The sequence below is a fragment of the Panthera leo genome, chromosome A3 (assembly GCF_018350215.1).
Source record: "Panthera leo isolate Ple1 chromosome A3, P.leo_Ple1_pat1.1, whole genome shotgun sequence".
Taxonomy (NCBI): Eukaryota; Metazoa; Chordata; class Mammalia; order Carnivora; family Felidae; genus Panthera; species Panthera leo.
Window position 1 is genome coordinate 112607038 of NC_056681.1, and position 16437 is coordinate 112623474.

Below are 16437 nucleotides of genomic sequence, written 5' to 3' on the forward strand. Positions count from 1 at the left end.
TCCCTATGTTAGCAGGCACCTCCTAAAAATAAAGACATTCTCTTATAGAACCATGAAATCATTTTCATACTGAAGTGAATAAACTTTAAGTTATTTAACATATGGTAGTCCCCTTCCATCAGCAAAGTATATGTTCCAAGACCCCCAGCGAATGCCTGAAACCGCGGTTAACACTGAACCCCAATATAGGCTGTTTTTTCCTACAATATACCTATGATAAAGTTTAATTTATATATTAGGCACAGTAAGAGATTAACAACTAATAATAAAACAGAATGTAAATACTGCAGTGAAAGTTACGTGAATATCATCTCTCTTCCAAAACATCTTTTTTAAGTTTTTATTTATTTATTTACTTATTTATTTAGAGAGGGAGAGAGAGGGAGCATGAGTGGGGGAGGGGCAGAGAGTGAGAGAATCCCAAGCAGACTCTACTATCAGCATGGAACCCGACGCGGGGCTCAAAACCACATACCTGAGCTCATGACCTGAGCCAAAATCGGGAGTCGGAAACTTAACCGACTGAGCCACCCGGGCGCCCCTGTCTCTCAAAACCTCTTACAGGGCTGTACTCACCTTTCATCTTCTGATGATGTGAGGTAACACAATGCCCGCATGAGGAGAAGTGAGGTGAGTGAAGCAAGCTAGTGAGGTTGAATGTTGTGAGGCAGGGGTCACATTAGGCTACTATCGACCTATGACCTCCTGACAATTGGTCAGAAGGAGACTCACCTGCTTCAATGGTATCACCTGCAGGTAACTGAAACTCTGGAAACTGAGCTGCAGATAAAGGGGACTGCTATCCTTCGTATTTAGATTTCCCTAACTGCTGCCTGCAAAGTGTCTGCTTTAAAAGTCCCATCAAGGTTTACAACATTGCATTTGCTTGTTGCGTTTCATTTGGTTAATGTGTTTCCTTTGATCCAGAACTGCTTGGTCCCTTTTAGGTTTCTTTTTGAAGTGTTCAGGCCAGCTGCCTTACAGAATTCCCCCCAGCAATGCCTTCCTTTTGCTATTTTGTATAAACTGCAAGCCACTTAGTTTCTGAATAGATGTGAATTCCAAAGTGCTTGTTATTAACATTTTTAAAAGAAAATAGATATTTTTGTTTGAGGTCTGAGTACCATCTAGACTCCAGCAAGCAAGTTTTGGATGCAACTTGGATGAAGCTATTTCCTGAGGAGTCTTAAATTCCAACTAGTTTCCACTCATTACCACCTTCAGTAGTTGTAAAATATATTCTGGCTGTCAAATAAATGGTGTACTTTTTATTTTAAAAGTTAATTGTTTTTCTCTTGTCTGCCTCTATTAACACTAAATTCTTAAGGGTAGTTATGCGTTGACCTATGTTCCTCTAAACTCACATTTTACGCATTTGGTTTCTTTATGTTGTCTACCTATTTTCAAACAGAAAGACAACAGCCAGTGTTAGGAAACAGACCAGAATTAACCCTCCACACACATAATGTCAGGAATAAGAATATGCGTTTCATGTTGTTTAAATCATGCAGAATTTAGTTAAACATTGGGTTTAGAGCCTCCAAAGTACACAGTCATGAAAACATATAGTCTGGGATCCTGCGGACAATTTTAGAAAAGAAACCTGCTTAACTGCAGAGTAAGATTAACTTACTTGTAAGGTCTTTACATATACTGTTCAACCTGATATTTGCATGTACTATTCAACCTGATGTTTACAATAGCTCTATGAGGTCTGTTGAGGAAGGTGGGGAAATCTCTCCTTTCACAGGAGGAAAGAAACTGAGGCTCACATAGAGGTACCTGACTTGCCCAGGGTCTCATGACTACAACTGGCAGAAACAAGATTTAAATCTGACTGCAGATCACATGCCAGAGACAGGCTGCACTCTCTTCATTTGACTGAATTTACCTCCTCAGTCAAAAATCAATGTGTTTAGTTTAGAAATGCTAAGGTTCCTACCATCAGTAACAGTTTGACGCTCCCTTCTGCAGGAGTCCTGCCTTGCAAGTTAAACAGCAAGCCCTTTGGACCTTTGGAGAGACTGTTACCATGGACAGGGGGAGACATTATTGCTTAAGGAGGCAGCCACTCAACAAAAACTGTTCAATACCAACTAGGGCCACCCTCTGGTGAGGCCGACCTAAAACAGCATCAGTCCGATTTGTACATCCCTCTAGGAAGACTGAATTGCAGCATATAACATATTCTGTCCTGGTACCTGATACCAGTCACTGTTAAGAGTTTGGTTTTGCTTTTGCCTTTCACCTAAAAGGTGATAGTGACCATCAAATCTACAAAAGGAAGGCCTGGAGAAACCAGATATAATAGTTTATTTTGCTTCTCCATGAGTTTGCCTAATTTACTCATTTTACTGATTGTGGGAAATTGACAGATTGAAACATCAGAGTCACCAGTGGTTGTGAGTAAATAATATAATCAAAATTATAAGGTAGCTTCATTGTGGACACAGATTCCTCTTCAGCAAAGTAAGAATAGTAGTGTGTGTGTGAGTGTATGTATGTGTATGTGTATGAATACACATACACACACACAAATATGTTTGTTTTATTTTCTTTCTTGTTTGTATTTGTTTTTTTATTCAAGGTACATTTGGTATCTTTGTCACAGGAAGGCTGACAATATAAAACTCTTCTTATATATGAAAACTCAAAACTAACCCAAACTCAGTGATGAGTGAAATAATTGCTTTGAGGAGAAAAAGAAGAGTCCAAGTTTCTTCCTGAATTTTCTTAAAATTAAAAAAACATATACAAGAAATGTTTCATGTACTGAAATTGCCATTTTCTGTTTTTAATTTTGTGAACATGTATTTCATTGCATTTATGAGTAGGAATAGATAGTATATATACATAGAGCCAACACATAGGGATGGCTGCTGGCTTTCTGAGGGGCTTTGTACATGGTGAGTTCTCTTATTACACATTTAATCAAAGCTCCCTCAACTAATAACTTCATTTAATTTGCACATTGATTTCTCAGTCTGTTTGGCACAATTAGTTCTAGCAATTCTGGAACTGTACTTTATGGAACCATCTTGCCTTAACGCCCACAGTCTCTCAGCTCCTGAGGGCAGAGATCAGGTGTTACTTGTCTTTGTGTATCTAGCACAGGACCTGCCCAGAGCAGGTGGTCAACTGTTTGCGGAATAGAACTGTCCTCAATTTTACCTAACAGAAAGAGAAGAAAGGCATTTCTTTGCTGAAGGGACTGCCCCTCACAGAAACAGATTCAGTCTTATGTGGTATACACACTTCAACTCCCAATGCAGAGCAGGGCACCTCTGTGGGTCCAGCTTCTCTCTGGTCATGAGGCACCAGGTCATTCCCCTTGCCCACTGGCTCAATCCAATCTCTATATTTGAACATGTTGAGCTAAGTTCTCTCTCTTCTAATCATGTAAAAAACAGACCCACATCTAATTATTTAGGTCAAAGGAAGATATTTAAAATATTGATACATGAAAAGCTGAAATAAAATATTAATCAAAGGTGGTTTCTGATGATCAGATTCTATGACTATTTAATTATGGATGGTGGTTTCTTCAGAAGAGGACAAAAGTTCCCTGTCACAACCCAAACTTTTCTTTTGTAACAAATAAAATTCTCAAAACTATATTGACTTTTTAAAGACTGTTGGGTGTTTTTCATTTCACTAAGTGGTTTGCTTTTCTGGTGGTTTGTTTTTCTCCTAAATTTTATCCCCCAAAATTTTAATTGATTTTGTAATCACCATCCACATTTCTTATTGGCAGTCTTAACAGGAGTTTTAGGAAAGATAGCTAAACCTAGTCAGATGAGACAAGTATACTTAATTTTCCCCCATGGCAATTATAAATATCAGGAGAGTTTTCATGGCTGTCTCATAGCTTCCTTATGATGCAGAATGGGTAAGACTTATTGAATATAAATGTATGACTCGTTACATATCCTAATAGCAACTGTATGGTAAGAACAATCCCCATGGCAATTATAAATATCAGGAGAGTTTTCATGGCTGTCTCATAGCTTCCTTATGATGCAGAATGGGTAAGACTTATTGAATATAAATGTATGACTCGTTACATATCCTAATAGCAACTGTATGGTAAGAACAATGTAAACATCTTCTCCTTGGGTTGGTAGAACCATCACCTTCCAGGATCTGAAGAGCTTCTGTGTCCTTCTAGAAAATAAGTCCTGGTCCCCTCCAAAAAGCACAAAAGAAAAAAAAAAGACCTCTAAATTGACTCCTCCCCCACCAAAAGTTTATAAAAATACTGAAATAATATTCTCACAACAAAATTAAAGTTTGAGTTTAGAGAAGGAGTATCAAGTACATGCAGAAAAGCTTTCACTTCACTCATAGATAAATGGCTCTAGAAAAAGATAGATGAGAAAACTACCAACTACATCACCCAATCTTTGTGACACCTAACTAGAGCCCAGGAAGGAGGAAATAAATAGTTCACGGGGGAAATCCTCTGTCCCATAGTCCAATCAGGGAGATCCCATGGTGTCACCAGTCAATAAAAGTCCAAGGTATCTTTTCAGATAACTTCCTGAGTTGGAGCGTTCTTCAGAGTTTCTCATCTCGCTCCTTCCAAATGCCAATATGATTGCCTCCAGTGTCCTCGGCCTGAAGTCACCCATCCTGCAATACAAATCAGAACCTGTTGTATGTCTGGGTTGCATTTAACAAAATAAGAATATTCCTAGAAAGCAGTTTATCAGTTACATTTGAGGGAACATCTCAGATGATCAGTACTTTGACTCTCAAGATTTAGAGGGAATTAAAAGGTCATATAGTCCCATAGCACATGAAATCTTAAATCTTACAGAGTCCAACAAGGATGCTTATGTTAATGTTCCCTAAAGGGTGCTCCACAAAACACTGGTCTGTTAAATGCTTCTTCTCGAGGCTTCCCTCTTAGAAATCCACAATGTAAATATGCATAAGGGCACTGAGAACACTTGTAAGGGAAAAAGATATATATCTATATAAGTATATATACAGAGAGATAGAGACAGAGAGGCAAAAGATATAAACATATTAAACTTTGTTTAGTCCAGCAATCCCTAGCCCTTATAAATTTGTTGATTAGATCTAATCTAGCAGAAGATAATGGAAAACAAAGAAGCATTACAAAGAAAATATACATGTTCTTACTGCCAAGAGAATAATTATGATCTGCCATCTTGTCCCTGCGATCCAGGGGCTCAATGATCATTGGTGAAATGATATCCACGGTCACAAAAAAATATTCACACCCTTGTATTTTAAAATGAGGGTGAATCCTGAAACTCAGCCAAAGGAAATATGCACATCACAAACACAACTGTCTTTTCTGTCAGTGGGCCTTTTTACTCTTGGGGCTCATAAACATCATCTGATTCTAAATAATAAGCGTGTAGATCATTTCTCTGAATCCCATTCATTACCTTGCCGGGCAGAAAAAAATCCTAAGTATGAAACGCCTTTGTCTACATACTCAACTGTGGTGTAATTTTGTCACCTTTTTTTTTCCTTTTTCCTTTTTTCCCTAAACAAGGGTAAATGTCTTCATTAGTTACTGATTTGGATGAGAAGGAGCCTGTATGCCATATGCATTTTATTTATATATGAACGTACTGTCTTCTTCAACTAGCACACATGAAATTCAATACTAGTAGTCAGTGACCTGTCTCTATGACTTATACATGAGAAAATTGAAGGGGTAAGACAAACCCTGAATGTAAACGTTCAATTTTCAAAGAATAAAATTAAATTTAAAAAAATGCAGATCTTTGTCTCTATTTGCTTATAGAGGCTGAAGATCCAGAACTCTTACTCATGTAAGTAATTGTCCTACATCTAACAGGTTGTGAATTTCTCGTAAGCCAGGAGCAAGGTTGAGGTAACTTGAACAGTGCTAGGTGAACAGAAGTGAGCTCATGGCTACTTTCACCATTATTAAGCAAAAGCAGGTACTCCTCTGAATTCAGAGATGGTCCATGAGGTGAGCACCATCTAGAAAGTTCTAGGTAGGCATCCCATGACCCTACCCATTGAAGCTCTTGTTTTTCCTGAGATTTCAATCATAGCCACAGCACTCATGGAAGTAGCCTCCACAGGCTGGGGTGGTAATGGGGTGACTAGCACAATTTTCAGGCTTCATCCAAAAAATCTTGCATAACGATTTCTGGCTTTTTTTTTAGATCCCCTTGAGAATCTGCTCAATGCTGTGGACCTTTCCCCAGAAATGAGCATATGTCCATATATAATTTCACATAAAATGTAATACATTTTTGTAAACTCCTTGAGGCCCTTCTTTAGACCCCAAGTGAAGACCCTTCCCCCAGGATATCTTCCTCTGTCCTGGTATCAGGAATTTTTTCTTATTCACCTTTATATTCCCACCTTGAACTATGCTAGGCCAGTTGAAGAAATGGAAGGATAGGACTGAAAGATTTGCCAAGATGATCAATGAAGAAATGTTAAAAATACAGTTGGTATTGCAAACCTATTGAGACAGAAAGTAAATTAGTTGGTTGCCTAGGGCCAGAATGAGATAGGGGAGACGAGCAGTGACTGCTAATGGATACACTTGGGAATGACATAAATGTTCTGTAATTAGACTGCAGTGATGGTTGTGCATCTCTGTGACTACTAAAAACCACTGAATTATACACTTCAAATGAGTATGTTTTATAGTACATAAATTAGGTCTCAACACAGCTGTTTTTAAAAGTTGGTGTTATAAAGAAAGGAAAAGAAATGGCTCAGCAGGAATTACAAGAAACTGCATAAGACTGAAAATAATATGTGGCCTCCTTATTAATTGTCTTCAATGAGGAAGGAACTAGAGGAATTTTGGTTAAAGGTCACTGGAGATTTTCTCATCAGGGGGAACTATGGAGACAGTGTGTTTAGGTCTCCTAAAGAGTGGAATGTAGAGGACCACCCATAAGAATAAAGAACACTGGCTCGATCCAATAGGATCTCTGCCTAACCCAATAATTCTGTTTATGAGAATGATTCCGTAGAGACGCAATGGCTACCCTCCATGGCACAGCTTGAAAGGTTAAGAATATGACACCAATTTCCCCAAATCTTTTTTCTGAATACTCTATAGACTGTTGACTAATAAATTTATCTAAGTCTATCTTGAATCAATTTATATTTTCAGCTTATTCTAACAAATTCCATATGCTTCCCAATCTGCTTCAGATGATGTGAGTATAATTTCTGCACGGAGCCAGAGCCTGGCTTATAGAACCTTGAGTCTGCCATGTCTCTGATTCTCACCACCCCCTTCTCCATAGTGCTGTCAAATGCTGTGTGTGTGTGTGTGTGTGTGTGTGTGTGCAAGAGTTTCCAACTCTTCTTCTCTTTCTGCAGGTTTTTTGTTTCCACTGTCCCCCTCCCCCAAGTTTGGGCCCTGATTCTAGCTTGGAAAACTAAGCTGATTGGTAAAGAGTACTGGTCTATTGGATACACACAGTAAGTTATGGGTCCCTAGGACATCATTTTAGGACACAGAAATGGCAGACTTCACTTAGCTTTAGAACCCATCTGGTTCCATTTTGTTTTAAGTTTATTTATTTATCTGGAGAGAGAGACAGAGAGAGCACAAGTGCGTGAGGGAAAGAGAGAAGGAGGGACAGAATCCCAAGCAGGCCCTGCACCATCAACACAGAGTCCGATGTGGGGCTCAAACCCACAAACCATGAGATCATAACCTGAACGGAGATCAAGAGTCAAATGCTTAACCAACTGCACCACCCAGGTGCTCCCCATCTGGTTTAATTTTATACATGATGAAACAGGTGCAAAGAGAAGAAATAATATGCCCATGATCATGTACCTAGCCAACAGCAAGACAAAAAGTGATATGTGTTAATGCCCAACCATTCAGCCCCCAAAACTATAGGCTGCCTCCCAGGCTCGCTATGATGCTCATGTCGGCCCCTTTCAGCCTCCCTCTAGTGATTTCATTTGTGGTTTGACCCAGCACTGACCTCACCATCCTGTCTGGTCTCACCAGCATCTGCTTCATCCTGGTCAGGCTCAAACTCAGTGGCCCGATCAACAACATCAACACCCGCCTGCACCCTGGGCTTCTCATTTTCCCACTTGGCAAAACCTTTGTCCTTTGTTGCTTTGTCATGGAACTTGGATTTCATTTTGGGGAAGGTGTGGGACCCCGAGTCCCCCCAGCCAGCTTCTGACCATACGGGTTCGGTCTGGGTGGCCTGGCTGGTGGTGGCACGCTGCAGCCTCACAGAGATCTTGCGAGAAGAGCCTGTGACCAATGTGATGGCTCTGCTGTCCAGGTCTCGGTGTCCTGCAGTGACGCCAGGGAACTCGAACACTTCATCCTGCACTGGAAGGGGGAAGACTGTCATGATTATGTGACATCTGATCGCTTCACAGCAAACAACAGGAGTCTGGCGGGCAAGGCCCTAGAGGGACGGACCAGAGGCAGACCCAAGCTGGCTGCAGGTGAGTTGCAGAGAAGTGAGACCTGAAAGCAGAGAGAAGCAAGCGGGAGTCAAGGCTGTCGCCATGCCTCTCACCTGAAGTTGGCCTTGGTGTTTATAATGATTCCGACCAGGTTCAGATCCAGGACCCAGTGGAGGTCTAGGTGTGGGAAGGCAAGCCAAAAGAAAGAAAGTAGAAAAGAAAAGTAAGAAAGTAGAGGACATTACCTGGGGGCAATGAGGGACTTCCAGGCAGCGACCCATGACTGCTGCCCAAGGAGGGTGCCCGGGCAAATCTCCTGCAGGCCAGAACCAGGAGGTCTTTGCACTGTTTGTGACAATTGGCTCCACAGTCTGAAAAATCCCAAAATATCACAGACGATTAGTGTGAATCATGTGTACCTGGTGCTGACTGGGCTTCCAGGGTGGCATCTGAGCCAGGGCCGTGTCCTCCCCATGCTCCTTCCCGTGTTGACTCAGAGTCCAGCTCAGGCCCACAGGATCTGTCCAGGGGCTAGAAAAGGGCCAGTGGGACTCACTAGCCTTCCTGGGGTTCCTCTCACATTTGCTCAACTTCTTCCACTACACGATTCATTGAGGCGCTGGGAAGCAAACAAGTAGGGGCGAGGCAGAGTTGCCTTTGATTGAAACTAAATGCCAGTTCCACGGGACTGGGGCTCTCCCAGGCCAAGATGGATTTTCCACCAAGAGGCTCCCTGAGCCAGAATGAGGGAAAGAAACCCCAGCGTCTAGTGTCTCCCAGGACCAACAGCTGCCTCTGATCATTTACAGCGAGATGGCCCTTCATTCAGTATTAGCCTACACCTTTTTATTCTTCTTCATTCCTCCAGATCTTTTCCAGAACAACTGAGTTTCTTAAGTCTACTTATTTATTTTGAGAGAGAGAGAGAGAGACAGAGAGAGACAGAGAGAGAGAACCCCAAGCAGACTATACACTGTCAGCACAGAGCCAAATGTTGGGCTCAACCATCACAGTGAGATCATGACCTGAGCCAAAATCAAGAGTCAGACACTTGACTGAGTCACCCAGGTGCCTCTTGAGAACAAATGATCTTATCTCCTCCTTCTTTTCTTTGCATAGAAACAGAAAACAAGGTGGGCTTATGCCTAATAACATTTTCCAGACTTGACTGTGGCTTTGAAATGGCAGCAGACTCTGTGAAATCTCCCATTAGAATGCTTTAATTAAGAAGGTAGAATTAGGGCACCTGGATGGCTCAGTCAGTTAAGCGCCTGACTCTTGATTTCAGCTCAGGTCATGATCTCATGTTACCTAAGATCAAGCCCTGCATCAGGCCCTGTGCTGACAGCGTGGAGCCTGCTTGGGATTCTTCTCTCTCTGTCTCTCTCAAAACTAAACAAATAAACATTTTAAAAATATTTTTTAAAAGAGTAGAATATTAATTGCTACTTGGGGCAGAAAATTTGGGCTGCTTTGGAAGAGAGCAACATAATTATTTCCTATAGAGGGTCCTACATTTCCCTTAGAATCACTGAACAAATATGATTATTTTAAAGAGTATAGTTCTCTTGGGGAACCTGGGTGGCTTAGCCAGGTAAGCGACTTCAGCTCAGGTCATGATCTCACAGTTCATGGGTTCCAGTCCCGCATTGGGCTCTGTGCTGACAGCTCAGAGCCTGGAGCCTATTTCAGATGCTGTGTCTCCCTCTCTCTCTGCCCCTCCCCCGTTCATACTCTGTCTCTGTCTCAAAAATAAATAAACATTAAAATTTTTTTTAATAAATAAAGAGTATATTTCTCTCTCACTATCAAAGAGGAACTTTCTAATTCTTTCCAATACTCACTTCTCCCCCAAATGGTCTTATTTCAAATGATCCTTTAATGACATCATGGAAAGACCAAATTATAATGACAGGTTCAGTCTATTTCAATTAATCTTTTCACTCTATGTGCCTTTAAGAGACAATACCAGGGGTGCCTGGGTGGCTCAGTTGGGTAAGCGTCCAACTTCGGCTCAGGTCATGATCTCACTCTGGGAGTTGGAGCACCGCATCAGGCTCTGTGCCGACAGCTCAGAGCCTGGAGGCTGCTTTGGATTCTGTGTCTCCCTCCCTCTCTGCCCCTTCCCCGCTGGCACTCTGTGTGTCTCTCTCTCTCAAAAGTAAAATAAAAACATAAGAAATTTTTTTTAAAAAAAGAAGAGAAAATACCATGTGCACAAAGATGATCCAAGGGCTTAATTGATTTTAATCTTCATAAAATTGTGTGTATATGTGTGTGTGTGTGTGGGGGGGGGGTGTGTCTTTAGGGGATAGGGTCAGAAACCAGAATAAAACTATGGCTGGGCAGTAAGATATTGCAGTTGCTTACTGCTTGTAAGTAGAAATCCAAGTTACACCAAGACAACTGATACCAAGAACTAAAGGGAAGGTTTTTGAGACTGGCTCCCATTGAGGTTCAGGGAAGTTCTCTGTTCACGCAAAATAAGGGCCAAATCCTGAAAGATAGCTACAGGGGAAAAAAGGCATTCTAAGGGAATAGTGTTAATCTAAAGCCATTCTGTGACTAAGATGTTTCCTTTTGTAGTTATATCTTTCAAGAGCATTATCAGATTCTTAAAACCACCAGTACAAATAGTCTGCATAAATTATCCAGCAATTTCTGAAATTAAACACCAAGAATGTGTAATGATCATATGTACAAAGAGCAACATATTCCTAAGTGCCTATTAATATGCATGCGTATTGCATTCATCAAGTATATATTTATTTGTTTATAAATTCCTATTGAATGGGGCACTTTATGAACAAATTCATTGAAAAGGGACAAAAATAATTTGTTTAAGGCTTCTCTTTTCTCATCAGCATCTGTGATTTAGTGAGAAAGGAACAGCTTAGATGTGAGAGTAGAAAGAAAGGCATCTGTATTACGGGAATGAGTGTGGGCTCTATTCCCATGAAGGATGCAGTTCCTTTATACGGTATTTTAGTTACACTCAGCACACTTCAGAAGTCCCACCTTAACTGTGTGCTTCACAAGACTGTGTGATTCACAAGACATCTTGGAGATGGGGCGACAGGTGTGTGGGTTGATAGGGGTGGTTTGCTGGCTCTTGCAACAAACTATAAAATTCCAGTCTGGGATCTCCAAAACTCCATGGATCCCCCCCCCCCCGCCCCACCAAAAACACTAACTCTTCAACTGCCAGTGGCCAAAGACCCAAGTTCTCCATGACACCAAGAGTTTCTGTGGTTTCATCAGTCAAATTTGATTCCTGCCCCAAATATCACATTAAAAAATGTTAGGAACATTACATTTATTTACCTTTGCATTTGTATCCTTGCTTGATTATGCCCCAGAGCTGTAACAAAAGACAAAAGAATGTCAGAGAATCTGAATTAAAATCGGCGGGGTGGGGGGGTGGGGGGGTGGGGGGGGTGGGAAAGAAGACCAGAAGAAGGAAGTCCTGGGAGGCATGATGTTCGGTGGCGCACAAACAGGATGTAGCAGATCCTGACACCCTTCCTGTCAGATAGAAGAACCAGCTCCTAGCTCACTCCAGCTGGGGGCTGGGGCGATAACAGTTTTGCTTCCCTTTTCTTTCTGAAAGCCAAATGGGAGCTGGGATGGGAAACTGATGTTGGTACAATTACTGGACTTTGGTATAATGCGCTCTCAGCAAAATTCCACGGGGAGGCTGTCACTGTGTCTGGAAGCCCCCAGCTCCCCCTGCCTTCTTTTTCATCCCAGTAGCTCCTCTTGGCACGCCCCCTGGGAAATAAGCAACCTACACAGTGCGTATCCCACTAAAGCATTTGCACTGTGCAAGGTTCTTTTCCAAGTAGCATTGGTAACTTAAAAGAATACAGAAAAGGAAAAGATCTATTTGTTTGTGTATTCATTCTCGGCCTGCTCAGTGTTTGGTCTGTGCCAAGGCTGTGGGAGATGCAGAATAATGTTCAGATTCTGCCAATCAAGTAGGAAGGAGGATGTAGGAAGTGACAAGTGTCTCAGGAGAGATGTGAGGGCCTCCAGTGTAAGGAGGGGGTGGTCACCCAGGTCGTTCAGGGGATCATTCTGGTGGTGGTGTGTCCACCCTCCTGATACACCACATTCTTTCCCGTGCCTCCCACGGCATCAGACGTGCGGCCGAGGGCCACAGGAGCGTCGGTATTGTTTTGCTCAATTCAGCAGGTTTCGCTCAAGCTGGAAAAACTCCACTTTTAACCTTGTAGTGGTTAGGTTAGGTGACTGATACCTATTTAATAAAATGATTTTGAAAGAAACAGGGCCAGTGGCTTACTGGGGCTGATGAGGGCATCACTTACAGGTATTATAGGGGAACAATGCCCTGAGTGTTCACCTATGAGAAGAATAGATAGCTGCCAATGTGCAGTGACTCAGGGCATCAGGAAGACTGATTCTCACCCCCTTTCTGAGAAGGAAATTCCACCAGTGGAGAGCGATTCCTTTGAGTCTTAAAAGTTATTGGGTCCTTCAGAATATATTATTAAGATTCAAATGTGCCCTGGGATAGGAAGGATTATTAAGACAACTAACTGGAAGCAAGGCCTCAGGTGCCTGGGATGATTGGAAGAGGAATCCCTACAGAGCAGTCCATACAGAAAACCAGAAAACGGAAGTGGTGTCAGGACTATGACATCATGTCAGAGCTACAGGGATCTTAAAGATAATCTAGTTTGTGTCTCTCCTATAAAAGGTGACTGGGATGATCCAGAAAATTTAAATAATTTGCAAGGTCCCAGACATGGAGACTTTGCAGTGATAAGAAATTTTTCCTCCCCAAGACCTCGGTGATGGTAATAATAATAACCCTAACAGCTACCATTTATGGAAATTTTGCTGTGCAAAAGACACAGTTTTAAGCTTTTTATATGTATTAACATTATACATATATAGACTGGGCTAGCGAGAGGGGAAGTCACTTGGCAAGGTCTTGTCACTAATAAGTAGAGAAAGAAGACTGTGTCACATGAGGGAAAGACAGGAAGCCACTGCTCCTGGGAGTTTTGTGTGTGAGCAAAAGCCACTGATCTAGGACAAGAAAGGATAAGATTTAAGAAGAAGCATTCTAATATCCAGATATGGCACATTATTAGCATAGCTGCAGGAACTGCTGGAAAAAATAAAGTGAAGCATGAGTCCTATCAGGAGGGCAAATCAGGGCATCACTTGCTAATGCTTCTTTAATAACTAGCAGACAGCACAAGGCAGGAAGAGGCTCTGGGTCAGGTGCCAGACAAGGACAGGAGACAGTGACCTCATGTAGATGGGCGTAGAGCAATATTTCCCACAGTCCTTTGATTTCGGACCTTAGGTTGCCGTAAGATTTGGAGAGACTATGGAACCAGTGGAACATGATGGCTGAATGAAGCTAACAAAACTGAGCTCTGGCATCTGGACCAAAGAGTAATAGGCATGCTGGCTGCAGGGCCATCTTGTCCTAGAGGATCACATTTTCATCTTCTACAACTTGGGTATCAACTAGACTTTCAGAGCCCATGAGTCTTTGTTCAATACCAAGGCCAAAGCTGCCTTTAGATGACAAAGAATTATCAAATGTGGGGAAAAGAAGTGAACCAGCTTCCTGGTTCCAGATTCAGAGTCAAAACACCCGTGTTTGAATCCTGGCTCTGGTAACTACTGGCTGTGTGATCCTGGGAAAGTGGACTTATCCTCTCTGGACCTCTCTGTCTTGATAGGCAAATGGGGAGAATAAAATGTCCTTGTCATGAACTAGTTACGAGGATCAATTATACTAACGTCTATGGAAGTACTTCATTACTGTCAAGTGCCAAATAAACGTTACTTATTATTACAACCATCTTCCTTCCAAAAAGATTTTTTTTTTTACTTTTTGAGTTATGAATTATTGAGCCATGCCATGATGGATGTCTGGTGACTGCTACCACATGAAACAAGAACTGGGAGGAACTGGTGAAGGTAAATACTCCCCTTAATTGCACCTGCTACGAGTATTAGTGACGAATGCCAAGGCTCATTGGGCAGAACCTTTCCCTGGCAGGGATTAACAGACAAACTGCTCTCTTGAGTTAACAAGCCTCTCCATCCTCCCCTGTTGCCAGCCCTACAATCCTAGAAAGAACATAGTGAAACCTGCAGATATTGCTTTTGTTTTAAACTTAATTTTTTAATTTCAGGGAGCCATCATACTTTACTTCTGATCTAAAGCACACAATGGATTCTGTTGGTGTATTATTTTCCGACACTCTCAGGATGCTGTACAAATAACTACACACAAGAGAAATAATGGAAAACAGACTTACAAATCCTGCACAGTGTTCACAGAAGGTTGGCTTGAGATAGGTCATCTCCTGAAAATTATGGACAAATCCTGGTCCCATTTTACAGTGTAATTGGGACTTAGCTCGCAGGAAGTAAGCCATCATTTCATCTTTACTAATTAGGCCATCCCTGTAAAGAGAATCAAAAAAGGGAACGATCTTTGAAGACCACGTTGCTAAGTGGCTGACACACTTTAATCACCCAACCTCCCAAACCTTTGTGGCCAAAAGCAGGTGGGTAGTGTTTACTTTTCTGTTCTATTTGAAAGGAGGGGACCTCGAAAGACAGCATTCAGTGCCAGAGGCTTTCAGAGTAAGAAGGTGTGTGTGTGTGTGTGTGTGTGTGTGTGTGTGTCCTGTGTGTCATAGCACAGAAAGTCTCCTTCGTTACCAAATAGTAGCTTCAGAAGGACATCTCTTTTCTAGCCCTAACCTAACAATAGGGTGTGCAAGAATCAGGCTGCTGGAGAAAGGCAGAAAACTGTAATGACTGGGCCCACCAGTCTCAAATTCATTCAGCCTGCTGTCATCCAGGCCACTGCCAGTGGTGGTAATCTTTCATTCAGGTCTTATTGGCTTACAGACCATTTACCAGAGGGATTCTTCCAGATCTTCACAGCCAGTGGCACCCACCCACACATAATCAGACTTCTTGTTTACCAAGATCAAATCCACCTGATAAGAGGTGATCTTCATGCTGCCTTCTCACCACACCAGCACACGCTGGAGACCACACCCTTCTGTGCCAATTCAGAATTCCTTTGTATCTCATCTGTCCTCTCTTGGGTCCTCCTGGTCTGAGGAAGTCATGCTCCCATCCCCCACTCTCCAGCCTCCCAAGACACAGCTCCTTCTGGGTTCTGCTCAGTCTCTTCACCCACTCCTTCCTCTGTGTACAAACACACTCGTGACTTCCTCTCTTGGAAAACGACTTTCCTCAACCTCGCTTCCAACTCCAGCACCTATCTTTCCCTTTCCCTTTCTTCCTCCCAAGCTTTTCAAAAAGAATGTTCATTAGAGGTTTTTCTTTTTTTTTTCTCATTTCCTTTGATTACTCCTCACTCCATATAACCAGGCTTCTGACCCTACCTCTCTGCTGAAACTGTCACAAGGACATCCTCAGTGGCCTTTTCTCACTCCTTGATGTTGCTGACCTCCTGGCTGCACATGACTTGGGGACAGGGTTTTTCCTTTTTTGACACTCTCTCTTCCATGTGACCCTGTGATTCTAAGTAGCCAGTTTCTCTCCTTCCTCCCATGCTTCTCCTGCGGGATCTACTTCTTTCTTTCAGCTGCATGTAGGGAGAAGAGCCCCTGAAGCTACATTCCTCAGGGCCCAAGCTCTTCTTCCTTTAAACTTTGAATTTGCTCCCACACCCAGGACTCCAGCCCACGAGGCTGGGCTGAAGACCTAGCAATCTATGTCTCCAAAACTGTTCTCCTGAATCTTGGTACCACATCTAGAGCTTGCTAGAATCTCTTCCTGGATGGTCTACTGGCCTTGCAAAATCAACATATCTAAAGAAGAAATCATATACAGTATGAATATTTCAAACCTGCATTTTTAGGGAAAAATTTTTTTTATATCTTTGTATTTATATACAAAGATATATTATATCTTTGTATTGTATTTATATCTTTGCTGGCACAGTGTAAGGTCCATCTAAAGAATCAGCTGAAAAAACAA

General features: G+C 42.0%; 1 protein-coding gene across 8 annotated transcripts in view; it reads right to left on the reverse strand.

The window, feature by feature from the left end:
• Positions 1–488: 488 nt before the first annotated feature.
• RASGRP3 (RAS guanyl releasing protein 3) overlaps positions 489–16437 on the reverse strand; it is a 106379-nt gene continuing 90430 nt past the window's right edge. For all 8 annotated transcript variants that reach the window (XM_042933273.1, XM_042933270.1, XM_042933272.1 and 5 more), the window contains 5 exons: positions 14733–14880; positions 11749–11785; positions 8670–8795; positions 7980–8344; positions 489–4632 (listed from right to left, as the gene is read on the reverse strand). In XM_042933273.1, the coding sequence (XP_042789207.1) occupies positions 4624–4632; positions 7980–8344; positions 8670–8795; positions 11749–11785; positions 14733–14880 (685 nt within the window). In that variant the 3' untranslated portion in view covers positions 489–4623. The remainder of the gene's footprint in view (positions 4633–7979; positions 8345–8669; positions 8796–11748; positions 11786–14732; positions 14881–16437) is intronic.